The sequence below is a fragment of the Marmota marmota genome, unplaced genomic scaffold, assembly GCF_001458135.2.
Source record: "Marmota marmota marmota unplaced genomic scaffold, marMar, whole genome shotgun sequence".
NCBI classification, from domain to species: domain Eukaryota; kingdom Metazoa; phylum Chordata; class Mammalia; order Rodentia; family Sciuridae; genus Marmota; species Marmota marmota.
Window position 1 is genome coordinate 9,838,876 of NW_026000242.1, and position 17,410 is coordinate 9,856,285.

General features: G+C 36.6%; 1 protein-coding gene across 1 annotated transcript; it reads left to right on the plus strand.

The window, feature by feature from the left end:
• Positions 1 to 6,484: 6,484 nt before the first annotated feature.
• On the plus strand, positions 6,485 to 16,805 carry LOC107145687 (NXPE family member 1-like). Its single transcript, XM_015489672.1, has 4 exons — positions 6,485 to 6,583; positions 9,536 to 10,266; positions 12,851 to 12,928; positions 16,469 to 16,805. Exons 1-4 carry the CDS (start codon positions 6,485 to 6,487, stop codon positions 16,803 to 16,805), a joined length of 1,245 nt encoding a protein of 414 aa, XP_015345158.1.
• The last annotated feature ends 605 nt before the right edge of the window (positions 16,806 to 17,410 follow it).

Sequence of the window (17,410 nt, forward strand, 5' to 3'; positions counted from 1 at the left end):
TTTTAGGGGCAATGGTAATATTAGATATGTTGACTGCAGTGTCTGCACAGGTATGTTTGTCAACATTCAAAATTGTACACTTAAAATGCATGTATTTTTATTGTATGTAAACTATACCTTAATACAGTTGTTTCTGTTGTAACCAGAGCAATTTGTAAGCAGTAAGTTGGAGATACCTGTACTAGGTAGAACAGTGATGATAGAAGGAAGTCCACTAATTGAAGACATACTAACTAGGCAGATACAAATAGGCTGAACCAGTGTGGGGAGAAAAAAAAGACTCCCCAAACACAATGGCTCAAACAATAAAAACAACATAGGTATTTCTTTCCCATATAACTATCCTGTTAGCTTCAGCCCCTTCTGGTCATCCAGGAAGCTACATATCCTGGAAGCTCTTCCATCTTCTGCCTATGGTCTCGTCCTAAGGTTGAGAAACCCCCAAAGAGGCCCATGGATAGAATTTAGGAGGTCTTTGATCTCAAATGGAAAAAAATTACATATCTCTTGCCACTACTCTAAATAAAGTTTAGCAATCTCCTGAATTATGTATACTGGCAACAAATTACAGTAGTTTTAGCAATACTCATGGTTCAGTCAACAATTTGAAATCAAAGACATCTTTAGATATTATTTAAAAATAACTTTACCATTATTTTAAAAATCTTGAAATATCATCCATACTTACCACTGCTTGGAAATTACTATAAATATAAAACCTGGTACTAAATTTTGGTTATTAATAAATAATTGCTATGACTGCATAATAAATTATTTAAAATACTTATTACTACACCTCAGTGGAGTTGGTTTTTGTTATCACTCTTATATTTTACATATTCTAATACATTATTTGGAGAATAGGTCCAAAGACATCATTAGATGGCCAGTGGGCCCATGTAACAAAGAAGTTTTAGGAACCCCATTTCAGAATATTGTCATCATACCCATGGCCAAAACAAAGCTACTGCCACATCTAGTTTGCAACAAATAAGAAAAGGAAAGAAAACCTGGAGGAGATAAGGCATTAAGTCGACTCCATTAATATTCCATTTTTAAGAAAGCAATCCCATGGCCATATCTGAACACCAGAGGCCAGGAAATGTAGTAAAACTGGGTCACCATTTTCCCAGCCACAAGTTTCTATTACTAGTGATGAAAAAGACAACACTGCACTTGAGTCAACAGTGTGTAAGGATGATTATATCCGAGCCTAGGATACAAATGAGTCACAGAGCACTCAGGTTTCTCGTAGGTGATGCCTTTCACAAAAACAGGGAGAAGCAGCAGCAGAAGACTTTGAAGAAGAGAAAATATTCTAATGTAAAAAGCTGACTTTGAGAGTTCTTTGAGCAGGAGTATAATGATAAATCTGTTCTCCCAGAGGGGAAAAAAAAACTGTTTCCAGACTTTGCTGATTTCTATAATGTTAATATAGTTATCATGGAAGAGACTGGCACTAGAGAGCACATAGTAGATTTTCATTAGGTAAAATAAGCTGGGGTCCAACATACCTCTGTTGGTGAGAAGTTCCAAGCAGAGACATCTTGAAGACATTTGGATATGCAGAGGTCAAGCTAACAAGTAGATTCTAAATGAGATTATTTGGCCATGTGGTTGCAAGAAAAATTGTAATCCACAAACTGGGCACAGTGGCACATACCTGTAATCCCAGTGGATCAAGCAGCAGAGGCAGGAGAATTGCAAATTCAAAACCAGCCTCAGCAACTTAGTGAGGCCCTAAGCAACTCAGTAAGACCCTGTCTCTAAATAAAATACAAAAAATGGGGGACTGAAGATGTGGCTCAGTGGTTAAGTGCCCCTGGGTTCAATATTTGGTACCACAAATTTGTAATCTACAGTTATTTGGGGGTTAGACAAATGTGATCTTGACAAAGGGCTTCCAGTAAAAAATAGATGCAAAAATAATAATAGTATACTTTTAAACAGTTTTCTATTGTTGTAATAAAATATCTGAGGGAAACAACTTAAAGGATGAAATATTTCTTTTAGTTCATGATTTCAGAAATTTTAGTCCGTAATCATTTGGCCCTTTGCTGTCGGCTTGTGGTGAGCTGAACATCACAGTGGAGAACATATAGTGGAACACTACTGCCCACCTCAAAAGTGGCTGGGAAAGAGAAAAAGAGGGTAGGGGGAGGAGAATGAGAGAGAGAGAGAGAAAGGAAGGGTCCGAGATAAATTGTACCCTTTGAAGGCATGCACCCCGTGACTCACCTCTTCCAACCAGGCTCTACCTCCCCTAAAGTTCCCAACATCTCCCAATAGGAAAACCAGCTAGGGATCAAGCCTTCAACACATGAGTTTTGGGGTTATATTCTAAATCCAAACTATAATATCCACCCCTGGCACCCAAAGGTTAACGCCCAACTCACAATGCAAAATTCATTGCTTCCAACTCCAAGAGTCCTCATAGTCTTCACAGTTCAAGCACTGCCCAAAAAGTTCAATCTAAACTCTCCTCTGAGATTCAAGGCAAACTCTTAGCTGTGAACCCCTATAAAAATCAAAACAACAAATTACATACTTCTAATATACAGTTGTACAAGGCAAACAGTCTCATCCCAAAAAGGAGGAATGGGGCATAGAAAGGAGTGAGAGAATCAAAGCAAAAAAAAAACAGAAAACAAACATTAAGTCCTGTAGCTCCATGTCTAAGCAATCAGAGCAGGTGGTAGCATAGTGTCAGCTCCAAAGGGCTTGGGCAGTCCCACCCCTATGGCCTTGCTGGTTGAAGTCCACATGGCCTCTCTCTTCAGCCAGTTCTGTTCTGTAACGAATAGTGCTACAGGCATAAATACCATGGAGAAATAGTCTAATTTAATATTTCCTCAGCAGATATTCACATTCCTGGCATCTGTAATTATCTGGGGTCTCCACTATAGCTCCAGTTTCATGCACTGCCCTCTCAGGGGATGCCTAAAGGAGATTCATCCCTACCAAACATTACCTCATCTCTCAGACTTCCTCTGAAATCTTGCTGGAAACCTCCAAGACCATGTAACTCTTCCATTCTGCATTATCTGCAAAAGTAGCATCACATGAATGACACAATGGTGTCCTAATTAGAATATATTCTATGCTTGTATAATTATATCAAAATGGATTCTAGTGTCATGTATAAGTAAAAGAGACCAATTTAAAAATAATTTAGCACATAAAAACATCTGCTGCAAGCAGGAGCAGTAACCTGGTTCATTTGGACCATGGTTACAGCAGCCTTTGAGTGCTTACATGGCTGAATACAGTGAAATAATTCCTGGAGAAACAACTTCCTAGGCAGCCCTTTGGGAGCAGGGCACCCTGGCTCTCTCTTCTCAAACTGAAATCTTGCAAATGAGTTTACACTTTTACACTCTTCAGCCTGTGATGGGTGGGGTCTGGCCAATTACCAAAATGCCCTCAAAGATCTTTCCTTCTCCCCACCCCACCGCCATGGTGCTGGGAATTTAACCCAATGCCTCACACATTTGGCTTCTCTTTAATGGTGCTAATCTCTTCAGCAACCACACCTTTTTTGACCATAATTTAAAATGTGCTCCTTTTCTAGTGAAACTGCAAATTTTTCAAATATTTTGCTCTGCTCTTTGCTCTCAATCCTCACAAGTAAAAGCAGCCAGAAATATCACATTACCACTTTAATTCTTCACTGCCTTGAAATTTCCTCCACCAGATTAGTCCTTTAAATTCAATCTCACACAAAGTTTTAGAACATAAACAAAATGTAGACAAGTTCTTTACCAGAATGTAACATAAATGGCCTCTAGTTCATTCCCCAAAAGAGTCCTCCTTTTCACTGATACCTCTTTTGCATGGTCTTTATTGAATGCATTCCTATCAGAATTCTGGTCTAATGAGTTTGAACCAGAGTTAACTATTAAGCTCTCCTCACAACATTCTAGAGCTTCTTTCTCCTGCATCCCCAAACCTTTCCAAACCCTTCCTATAAACCAGTTTCAAAGGCTTCTGAACAACATCATCAGGTGTCGTGAAGCAACAACTCTAATTCTCTATATTAGTCAACTTTTCATTACTGTAACAAAATAGCTAATTTAAAAAAAATAAAGAAGACTTTGGCGGGTATTCCAGGTATGGAAATTGGGATCAATAAATTTCCAAGACCCTGCCATCAGTAAAATTCTTTCTTACAAAGAAGTATTCTAATCACTCTCAATGGAGTCTATTCCAGCCAGGTTGTACGATTGTACAAAATGTTAGATCAGAGATATATGCAACAGAATTGATCGATGGTCAGGAAGAATATCTTGTGGCACACATAACTGCAATATAATGTAGATGGATTCAGCCTGAGATGATTTTCCTCTTAGATGAGGTGATCTCCTCTAGAACTTCCACAGACCTACTGAAGAAATTGATATATAAAAAGATACAACACAGTACAGCATGTATTATAACAAAGATATGCATACCAGACTGGGGGAACACAGAGGAATAAGTTATTATCTAAAAATAACTATTAACAAAAATTCTAAAAACAATTAAAATAAATAAAATAAAATTTGAGGAAAGAACAGTTGGAACTCGAGCATAAACTTAAAGGGCAAATAGGAATTTTCAAGATTTACCAAAGAACTTGGTAAGGATTGAAGAATATGGTATAGGGAGAGAAGAAGTGAAGAGGATTTCAGGCAGCAGGATGCAGGCACTGAGAAGCATAAAGGAGGGGCTGGGCTTGTGGCTTAGTGGCAGAGTACTTATGAAGCACAGCGTTTGATTCTCAGCACCACATAAAAATAAATAAATAAAATAGCAGACTGGGCAAAGGGGAGGGAGGGGGCATGGGAGCAGGAAAGATGGTACAATGAGATGGACATCAGTACCCTAGGTACATGTATGACTGCATATATGGTACGATGTTACATTGTGTGCAACCATAGAAAAAATTGTGCTGCAATTGTATACAATGAATCAAAATGCATCTTACTGTTATATATACCTAATTAAAATAAATTTATTTTTAAAAATAAATAAATAAATAAAAGGTATTGTGTCCATCTATAACTAAAAAAAATTTTAAAAAAGCATAAAGGAATAAGGCTTACTAAGAGAATAACAAGAACCTGATGTTTCTACTAGCATATTCTAATCATCATAAATGTTTATTTAACTCATTTTTTTGATTCACTTTATCTTCATTATATTCAGTTAAAATGAAAATTATTCCAATTAGTTAGTAATTGACAGGCTTTGGCAATCAGAAAGTACATCTTACTGTCATATATACCTAATTAATAAATTTATTTTTTAAACTAAATAAATAAATAAATGGTATTGAGAATACCTTTTGATTCTCAGCACCACAAAAGCAATATATTGAGCAACACAAATGGAAGCTGTCCCTTCATCCTCTCTACTGATGTCATTCATTTCATCCCAACACCAACCTGCACTCAGAATTCAATACCTCTATGAGATTCTCCATACAATGCTTTAGTGTCTGGGAGTAACAATTCAAACATAAAAGAGTGACTTAATGAATTGTGACTGTGTACTTCATCTTGTTTAAAAGAATGTCTTCATGGACTCTCCAAAAGTTAACCAGCTCAAGAATGACTTTTGCATGGGAATTATTCATTTTTGCTTTACACCAACAAGATTAAAACAGAACACTTTTGGAATCTCCCAATGAATCCACTTACTCACAGTTTTTGTACACAGTGTAGATTTTACTGAGGAATTAGTTCAGAACAGAGAGGAGGGGTTTTAGATTTTGTATGCCAAAATAAACTGTTTAAAGCAAATAATCTTAACTCTGTTTCCATGATCTCTTTAACATGCAGTGGTTGAGAAGAGCTTCTCTTTGTCCTTTTCTGCTTCCCACCTTTTCTTCCTCGCTTCCTATCTTCTTCTTTTTCCTTTCCCTAATGTACTACATAACCTTATTGAATATTTTTTTTCTACACAGAATAATTGAGTCCTAAAGGCATTTCTATTATCAAATTTCATACTGGGCACTCAGCAAACAAAAGCCACTGCTCTGCTTATCTGCCCAGTTTACAGGACCAACTTTCTTTCTTTCAGGATATTTATAGATAATTATATTTTGTAACATAAACATAGTCTTGTGCTCCCGTCAGCTATTCCAAGTCATCTCCTAAAAGATCAAATGAAAATTTTCTGCTTCTCACCGTAATAGTGGTAAGTGAAACTGTGGTAAGAGTTACAGCTGAGAAAGGACAGTATGCAGTGAGAGAATGTAGGAGAGGCATCTTCCATTTGAGGATCATAGAAGAAGGAAGCAAAAATCCTAAATAAAATTTGGATATGGAAAATCCAGTGGGTGGGCCAAGGGGTTGGCAGTGTAGGTTGTAGGTTAGGAGATGGAAGCAGAAAGTGGTTCAGCAAGGAGGAACAAAGTCTCAGGGGCAAATTGCAGATTAAAAATAAAACAATGAGTACATGTAATTGGGTTTTTTGTGTGATCTTTCCTAGAACTCTCATCATGTCCTCAATTATGATGCTTCAAAGAGCACTGCTGATATTGACATCTCTTTTAACTGTTACCTGGATAACTTCTATCATTGCTCAAAACTCCACAAAGGTAAGAATAGTTTTCTCCAGTTTGGTTTGAAGCCTCCACCTGTGACCTCCATCAATTTAGAACAATAAATCACTCCTTCTCCTTCCCTCCCACTCCAACTCTGTTTATTTCTTCCCTTCTCGGCTTCCTTTCAGAGGGATTACACACACTCTGTTTCCCATTCTACCTCAATCTAATCTAATCAGGATTCCAACTCCTACATGCCCCCAAAGCAGGTCTTGTGAAGATTACCAATCCCATGTCACTAAACTACCCTGTCAGTAAATGAGGTACATATATTCCTTGACCACGTAAGTCGGTTTGCCAATGTTTTTTTGTCCATGATTTATTTTTCCATGCAAAAGTTATTTTTTTAGTAACCTAGTTTCCCCTGTTGTTTCTGGATACTAAGTCATAATTAGGAAAGTTTTCCCCACTCCAAGCTTATGCAGATTCCATGTTTTCTTGTTTTTTTCACTTGTACAGTTCCATAGTCTATATTTAAATATCTGATCCATTTAGAATTTGTTCTGTTAAATGGTATAACATGTTGATCTAATTTTACTTTTCCATGACTGTCCAGTTATCCTAATTTCTTATTAAAATTTCATCCTACACTCCCACCAATTTTTGAGTGCTGCCTCTATTGCATACTAAATTTGTAAATATAATAAGGTCTGTCTCTGATTTTTAATTTTGTGCCATTCTCCTTTTATTCATTCACTAATAGCATTCTATTTTAGAGATTTTAGATACAAATTTTAATATCTAATAGGGCTAAACCCTATCTACATTCACACCACCTGATTTCTTATATCCCAAATATGCTTTCTGATTATTCTTTAATATTTTTTAGTTGCAGTTGACACAATACCTTTATTTTATTTATTTATTTTTACGTGGTGCTGAGGATCAAACCCAGGGCCTTGCACATGCCAGGCCAGCACTCTACCACTGAGCCACAACCCCAGCCCCTATGATTATTCTTTCTTATTTATCCTTTCAAGTGAACTTTCTAATTGACCTGTGTGACCCAGAAATATTAAGGATATTTTTCTTGTGATTTCATTGAATGTATAAATTAGTTTTAAATATTACCTTCATGATATTTTCTATCCAATAATACAGTTCCCTTCCATTTGGACAATTTTGTTTCCTTAACTCTAATATTTCACAAGTTTTCCTCATGTAAATATTCAACATGTTAAATTTGTACTTAAATATTTTACTGTAATTTTACTACTTTCTATCAGATTATCCTATCATTTGATCCTCTCTCTGATTTGGTCTATATACATAAAAGCTATTGAATATATTGATTTTATTACCAAATATTTTACTATATCCTTTTATTGTTTGTAGTCATTGTTGCATCTGAAAATAAAGATTACTTAAAGTCCTCCTTTCCAATTCCAATATCTTATTTGCTTTCTCTTCTTCAAACACATTAGCTAGTACCTCCATCCCAACGTTAATTTATAACACAATAGTAGACAGCATCCTTGTATGGCTCTGAGTTTGGCAGCAAACCCTCTAGTGTTTCCCTTTAGGTAAGATGCTAGTTTTTGAGCTACAGTACATATTTTATTGAGTGTTTTAACACAAATAAGTGCTAAGTGATTTGAAGTAAAATCCTATTGCTCCAGTTAATATTATAAGGCAGTCAACACACAAATTCCAATTCTCATCTCTCTCTCTCCAGTCACTGATTTTTTTATAATGGTCATTGAATATTTTATTACCATATTTTATACCTTATTCCATCTTCATTTCTTGCTTGTCTTTGCCAAAGGTTTGGAAACCTTCTGAGTTTTCTCAAAGATTCAATTTAAGTTCATCCTTATTTTTAATTACATCTCATTTCTGTTTCTAGTCTCTGGGTTTACTATTCCACTTCATTTCCAACCATCAGAGTTTAACTGATTGATGCTGAGCCACAGAACGCCTAGACAAGTTGTTTTGTTTTTAAGTTTTACTGCATTTTAAAGTGTGAGATGCTTGACAATCACTGATCTATAACCACTATTCTCAAGCTTATCTAAAAGCAGGATACCTGAGATGTTTTCCATTTTCACATACTGCAGGACAGCAATTTAGTGACATGATCCAACTGACCTGAACTATTGCATGAAAATGAATGTTTTGAAAAAAGCTTGGTAGATACTTCTGACTATCAGCAAGAAATTACTAAATTCCAACACTTGTAGAACACTATCCAGTGTTGAAGTATCAGTGATCTCTAAGGTTGTGAGAAATTAACATATTTAAGTTGTTTGGGGAAAAGGAGGAGGCAGCCGGCAATTCAGGAAAAGAAGAAAGTATTAGTAAAGAAGTAAAAGAAAGTCAGCTTCTAAAAATAAAAGTCGTTAGTCTTGTCAAAATAGAATGCACAGGAGGAAATGGAAAAAGTGGGGAGGTAAAGAGGACACAGCATAAAACCACATTAAGATTGGACTTCCCAAGAATCATGAGAAGCCACTGAAGGGCTTGAGGGACGGAGGAGGCATGAGTCGAGTTTTGTTTTAGGACTGACCTAGCTACCAAGGGAAAAATTAAATGGAGAGGCAGCAGGATGGTCGTATGAAGAACCATTTCACACTTAAGAAAACTACTATAATTCAAGAGATAAATGATAGTGGCTTGAACCATGATACTATGGGGAAGAAAAGACTGTTAATTAAAACTAACAGAAATTAGTTATTGGATATAAGGTGTATGTGAAAAAGAACAGCAAATGCATTGGCATCAATTTGTTGCTCACATGTATGCTCTGAACTATGTCTTAAGTTGAATATAATTGTTAAGGTGTGCGCTAAAATATTGGGGTAAAAACAAATGTTTATGTTTTACTAAAATCTACCAGTTTAAATAATACTGATGATAGTATGTAAAAGAATATTGAAAGTCATCATTAGTAAAGATGAGTACAAGGCAGGTTCAATTCATACCACATTATATTTCTTATCATTTTAGCTTTGGTCTGTGGTAAACTTATCCATTTCCCTCCATCACTGGAACATCTCCAAGGAATCATGTCCTGAAATATCAACGATCTTGGTAAAATCACCAACAGAAACTGAACTCAGAATAAAGGAAATCCTACAGAAAATACACCAGGTGATCCCGCCCAGACCCTACACCCATGTGAATAGCACCACCAGTGCCAAACACAGCACAGTCACCATCCTCAACCCTAAAGACACATACTGCAGGGGGGACCAGCTGGATATTCTCCTGGAGGCCAGGGACCACCTGGGACACAGGAAAGAATATGGAGGGGACTTTTTGAGGGCCAGGATGTCCTCCCCAGCTTTGAAGGCAGGCGCCTCAGGAAAGGTGACAGACTTCAACAATGGCACCTACCTTGTCAGCTTCACTCTGTTCTGGGAGGGCCAGGTCTCTCTGTCTCTCCTGCTCATCCACCCCAGTGAAGGGGTGTCGGCTCTCTGGAGGGCAAGGAACCAAGGCTATGATAAAATTATTTTCAAAGGTAAATTTGTTAATGGCACCTCCCAAGTCTTCACTGAATGTGGCCTGACCCTAAACTCTAGCTCTGAACTGTGCACCTACCTGTATGGGAGAGACCAGGAAGCCTTCTACTGCATGAAGCCTCAAAACATGCCCTGTGAGGCCCTGACCCATGTGACCACCATGAACCGAGAAATTTCTTATCTTTCTGTCAAGGAAAAAAGTCTTTTCCATAAGTGAGTATATGTTTTAATATAATGAGAGGTGCTCCCAAGCAGAGCTACATTGCTCATCTTAATATTAAGCATGATCTTCTCAGATGCCTTTTCTATTCAAGGTTGTAGTGAGACATGCAGTATCTGCATGGAGACCAGTGTCCATGACTGTACACCACAGTTTGCATTTTGGTTGAAATGGGCAGAAGGAAGGCTACACAAGTTGGAACTATATAATGTATATGCCTATACTTTTCAAGAAAATGGATTTTGTCACATTTGACCATGTATTTAATAGACATAGGTTTAACAAAATATGTTCTGTGGAAAACTCTTCTGTTATATGTTCAAATACATAACCAAAAAAGGATCCCTTGATAAGCACATCATATGATCATGCCCCTTTACCTCCCATATCATATTCCACAGATTCTGCCATTCAAATATCCTGCCTTTGTCCATTTCTCTCCATGTCCAGTGCTGCTTTCCAGGTTGAGACCATCATCATCTCACCTACATGACTGTGACAGCTTTCCACCTGGTCTCCCTATCATCAATCATACCCTCTTGAACCTACTCTACACTGCAACCTGAGGAATCTTTCTAAAAAGCCAGCTCCTATGGGTCATCTTCAGTTATATCATGATCAGAGATGCCTCAGTGTACATTGCTCAGGAAGGGAAGAATCCTTCAACCTCCCCACATTGTGATCTAACAGTTCCTAGAAGCCCTGGTTAGCTTCCTCTAACATCAGTGCCCATGTTTCCCCTATCCATCTTGGCTGCAGCCACCCTATGATTTTCTCCCCTGCTGACAAAAAAAAAAAAAGAAAGAAAGAAAAAAGAAAAAAAAAACTGATGCTCACTCCCTGGTTTCTTTGCTCTCCACTGAAATGGGAGAACTCTTCATTCCTTAGAATGAACTATCAGGGCTTCTTCATGGGCCACTTTGTAAAAAGAAAACTGTCATCACAAATCCCAAAACTATGACCCAAGCCCTGGACACCTATTAGTCCTAGAATCTTTTATTCATTTGCCAGCTTTCCATAAGACTCAGTCTATTTCCTTTTCACTTTCCAGTCTGACAAAATCTATTCAGCTACCCCATGATGACTTACTTTCCCTACATTTGGTGACAATACAACGTTATATTCTGAGCAATCCCTTTCTTAGAAAATTTCAAACTTAGGCTCAGAGTCTTTTTTTGCCCTGCTTAAGCTTTCAAAAACTACACTTATGAGAAATAAAGACCAAACCTGGAAAAATAGCATGCATTCCAGAATCTTACCCAGTTATCCAAATTTTGACTCCTTATCCATTCAACTCACCAAATCTCAAACTATTCTAAAATGAGGCAGAGAACGACAGAGAAGGCAGAGCTGGAGTGGGAGGGAAGGGAAAGAACCTATTTTAGTTCTAAGTTGCTGGAGTCACAGGTGGAGACTTCAGACCAAACTGGAGAAAACTGTTCCTACCTTTGTGAAGTTCTGAGCATTTGTAGATGTTATCCAGATAACTAAAAGAGATGTCAACATCAGCAGTGCTCTTTGAAACATGGTAATTGAGGCCATGATGAGAGTCCCAGGAAAGACCACACAGAAACACAATTACATGTACTCACTGTTTTATTTTTTAATCTCTTTCATGTCTAAATCACAGCAAGGATGAGACCATGTTTTACCCTTTCCTTTCATGACTGGGCGTAAAAAGACCCCCCCTAGCAGAGAACGGAGTACATCTGTTGTACTGGGTACCTGAGCCCTCCTCCCCATAACCTCTCCCTGCCTGCCTCTATTTACACACATAATGTATGTTGGGTTGAAGAAAAGAGAGGGTAGAGGTAAGAAAAGAAGTTTGAAGTAGGAAGAGTCAGTCTTCATCAAGTGGAGGAAAGAAATACAGTGTTCTTTTATTCACATATCAGTGTGAACACTACTTTCTGACAGCCATATTGATGGATACTGAGGATACAGCAGTGAACACAGACAATACATTACCTTTCTTCACATGATCCTCAGAAAGCAAATATGTAGGAAAATTGAACATATCAGGAAATATGGCTAAAGAGGGAAGCAGAGGCTCTATAAGGGGTCTATGTGCCAGGATAAGGAGCTTGGACTCCTGCAGTAAGTGATAGGGAGACAATCAAGGTTTTCAAACAATAAAGCAGTTGTATTTGCAATTGGACAAGGTACTCTGGTAGTTGTGCTGAAGAAATTAGGTGAGATAAAACAGATTGACCAATTAGAAGTTCATAGTAATTTTAAAAAAGTATTACTGAACTTGAATAGGTGATGTGAAGGCACATAGGGATTATGCAAACTTAATAATATTATGAATTTAAAATTCTACGACACCCTATTGCATATCATTACATGTGAAAGATGAGTAGAGCTGCCCTGGATTTCAGGTACTCTCAACAAGATAGAAAGCCTTTCAAAAATCCCAATTTATTTATAATACCCAATATCCAAAATATATAACAGAAATAATAACTTTCAGTTAAAGAAACTTAAAAATATCCTTCACTCATAAGCAAATGATGCCTGGTGCCTATGCTATGTGGACACACAACAGCCTAATCTACTGTCTTATTTTTTTTGAAGGTCCAAAGTGGGAGCTGAAATAATGAAAGATCTTGAACATATCGATGTCTTCCAATGTAAAAGTAAGTCCACTTTTTTGTTTGGCATGTGTCTTACACAGAGAAAAATTATCAGTGTTAATTCTTTTAGTTGTAGTTTTCCAGGAGCATAATCCCTAACAGATGTCAGTGATTTCAATCATGCTGGGCTTTATAGGGAGAAATCAACTCAAGGAAATTAGTTTAAATCTGGTAACAGATTTAATCTTGATTTATCCTAAAAAATAAAATAAAGTATCCTACATTCATCTCCCAGCATCTGAGGTGCTGTGCAAATGCCTTTGATAGCTTCAGAGTAGGAATACTATGGTTTTAGTTTCCTGATATCTGTTGGCATAACCTCCAACTTTTAGTTGGTACACTGAATTTTATATGGAGCTTCCATCTAATTTAAATATTTTAATGTAAAATACAAAGCAATATTATATATGAAAGCATAATATTTATATTTATTTATATCTTAGTATTAAATAACCATTTAAGCCTGAGTTTACCAGTAACATTAGTATCCTAGGCAACTCATAATGATATATTGTCAATATTTATTCACTTATTCCTCAAGTGTTTATTGAGGGTCTAATAGATATGAGGCATCATGAGGAAATGAAGAAAAAAGCTGAGCTTATGATCTAAAAAAAAAGATTGGGTTTTAAATCTCTATGAAGAAAGCAAAATACATAAGGTCTTATTTTAAAGTTAAATATATTTGACTGAGCCCTGAAGGATATCAATAGTCAGAGAAACTTCATAAAGATCGTGGGTAGAGTTGCCATATTGAAATAAATAATAATATAGGAAAGCAGTTAAATTTAAGTTATTTCTAATTGCATATATATATGTATACACACACACACATACATACACACACATTCAGGTAAAGAAAAAAATATCACATGGTTCATTCCCTAAAAAAGTGTCCCTTACTAGAATAATTTAATTTTCTGTCCTATATTTTTAATGTGAGAACTTTTTTACTTGATAACTCTAGTCATGAGCAATTATGTGAGATCTTGTATTCATAAGCCAATGGAGTGAGCATATGTAACAAAAGATAGGACTAGAAAGAGAAAAAACAGCTAAGTAAATAAACTGTGCTGAGGTTTACAGTGTTTATTTAGAAGGCTAAATAAAGACCAAATGTAGAGGACAGGGGTATGATCTTCTTTGTGTTTTAAAAGGGAGACTGATTCATAGTGGAATAGGGAGAGGGAATATGGGAGGAATAGACAAACTCTAGGTAGGGCAGAGGGGTTGGAGGGGAAGGGAGGAGGCATGGGGTTATAAATGATTGTGGAGTATGATGGTCAGTATTATCCAAAGTATATGTATGAAGACATGAATTGGTGTGAATATACTTTGTATACAATCAGAGATATGAAAAATTGTGCTCTACATGTGTAATAAGAATTGTAATGCATTCTGCTATCATATGTAAATAAAAAAAATAAAAAGCAAATTCAGAATTGAAAAAAGTAAGCATGACCCACACAAAGATAATTTAAAATGCTACTAAGTGACATAAAATGAAATTTATACACAGTAGAAAATATACTCTTTCTGGTTGAGATAATTTCATATTGAGAAGGTATCGGTTTTCCCTGCATTAGTTTCTTTTTGCTGCTATAATAAGTGGCTTTAAGTAAAAAGAACATATTATCTTAGTGTTTTTCTTCCAAAGCACAACATCAGTCTCGCTAAGCTATAATCAAGGTACAACAGGCCTGTGTTCCTTTCTAGGGAAGAATCTGTTGTACCTTTCAGCTTCTAAAAGCTACCTTCCTTCCTTTTAGCGCCATCTAGTCTCCAAAGCCACAATGGTAGGTCAATCCTCAAGTTACATCTTTCTAGTCCACCTGCTGCTTCCCTCTTCCACAATGGAGGACCAATGAGATTAGACTGGACTCCCTTTCCTACATAATCTAGAATTATCTAGATTATCCATCTCAAAATTCATACCCTTAGTCACATCTGGAAAATCCCTTTTGCCATCCATTTTTTTCCTTGAAGGCAATATATTCCTAGGTTTTGAGAATTAGAACCCAAATATCTTTGGGGGGCATACATGCCCACCACAATCTCTAAACTAATCAAAAATATGGGGATGGAAAATATTTAGTAACTGTTTGTCTCAAGGTTCTAGGGTTACAGTATTTAATCATCCAGAATGCAGTGCTATCAAGCTTCCTTGGAGCCCAAAAAGGTCACATTGAAATTCCAACAAAATCATAGGTTTAGAAAAACTATCGTTGGTGAGCAAAACCACTAGGAATTAAGGAGCATTTTAAATACATTTTTCAATTTATGTGTGTGAGTTTGTGTGTGTGTGTGTGTTTGTATGTGTGGTACTGCACATTGAACCCAGAGTCTCACCCATGCTAGGCGAGCACTCTACCACTGAGCTACACCCTAGCCCACATTTTCCAATTCTGAAAACAGCACCATTTTGCCATTTGGTATACTAATTACAAAAAGAATTGGCCCTTGGTATTTATGGGGGTTTAGTTTTGATAGCCACTATTTACACCAAAATCTGCAGATGCTCAAGTCCTTACATAACATGGCATGCTATTTGCATATAAGTACATCCTCCAATATACTTTAAATCATTTCCAGATGACTTACAATGCCTAACAATGTAAATTCTTTGTAAATAGTTGTCATACCATTTTGTTTAGAAAATAATGAAAAAGGTCTGTACACATTTAATAAAGATAAAGAGTTTTTCCTGAATGTTTTCCATCCATTATTAAGTGGAATCCACACATACAGAACCCATGGATATGAAGGGCTGACTATACAGTATCTCCATGTATAGTATATTATTCTGTGGACACACGCAACCAGAGACTGTAAGGTCCATGAGGGACTTAACAAGGAAGATAAAGCACAGAGTGCTGGTAATTTCCCAATATCCATTCCCTCCTCCTTTTTAGTAAGAGTAACCATTATTTGAGCTGGAACCATGGCCACTTTTCCTTGTGGCTACTTAAGCTCACATTACATTTTTCTAAGAGTATGAACAGAAATTGTCTGGGGAACTTATAAGTAATGCCTTTCAAGGCAAAACAACTTGCCTTCCTCTTCCATTTGTCTCCTTGCTACTAGCTGAACTGTAGATAAAATGTGAGAAAGGAAACTGCACTGTTAGACTGAAAGAATAAAAACATATGTTAAGAATAGTAGAACAAGATAAGAGAAAGAGAAGTCCCTCACAAGATGCAATAACATATTAACCTTGGCCTGGTCACTCTGAAACTGTTTTGTGAGGGACAATACATTTAAAATTTTAAGGCATTATGTTGGCCTATTTTACAGCATTCAACTTGTTTCCTATCCAGTACAGGAAGTGAATGTAATACAGAAATGCTGATGTAACAAAATCTAAATTATGAGTACTGGACATACAGGTCAGTGGAAGGGTGCTTGCCTTGAATGCATGAGACTTGGGGTCCAATTGCAAGCATTGCAAAAAATACAAATAAAAATAAAAAACCTAAAATATGAGACAACTGCTCGGCAGTAGGGCAACAGCATAGAGAATAGCAAGGAAATATGATGCAGACATTTGATGACCTTTGTTATGNTTTGGCCAACACTTTAGACCTTTCCCCATTGATGTTTTCATTCGCAGAGCCATCAGTGTTCGAAAAGCTATTGAACGACTATTCCTAAGAAGCCCAGACACTAAAGTGATCATTAAGACAGAAAATATCAGGGAGATGCACATAGAAACAGAAAGGTTTGGAGACTTCCATGGTTACATTCAGTATCTTACCCTGAATGACATTTTCAAAGATCTCAATGTAGGTGTCATTGATGCCTGGGACATGACCATTGCATATGGCATCAATAATGTCCACCCACCTAATAATGTGATTGAAAAACAGATTAACATGTTCTTGAACTACATTTGCTAAAGAATAAATAAGCAAAGTCACTAGGAACCAATTTTCACATTCCATGTGTATTATCAATGAAATTTTATTCATTTTAAAGACTAAGAAAATCAAACTTAAAGGAACCATATATGGGATTATTTGTGGTACACTTAAAGACAATGATAATGGAGATGAGGTACAAAGTCAAAAGACCAGATATGAAGAATGACCACATCATCCATGGAGCATGAGTGTGTGTGATAATGAGTGTTTTCATACTTGAGGCAAGTTTGGGTCATGATCTTTGGTTACTCCTGGCTGAACTAATGGAAAGGTAGAAGAATATAAATATGTAATTGTCATGATGCTCTAAAATGGTCAACTAACTTTCTCTGTAAAGGTATAGATAGTAACTATTTTGGAATCTGCAGGCTATCCTGTCTCTGTCACAACTGCTCCACTCTGCACTGTAGTACAAAAACAGCCACAGACAACATGTGAACAAATGAATGTGTTATGTTTCAATGAGACTTAACCAATGGACAAGGAAACTTGTATTTCATATAATTTATACTTGTCAGGAAATATCATTATTATTTTGATTTTCATAAACTGTTTATAAATGCAAACACCATTCTTAGATC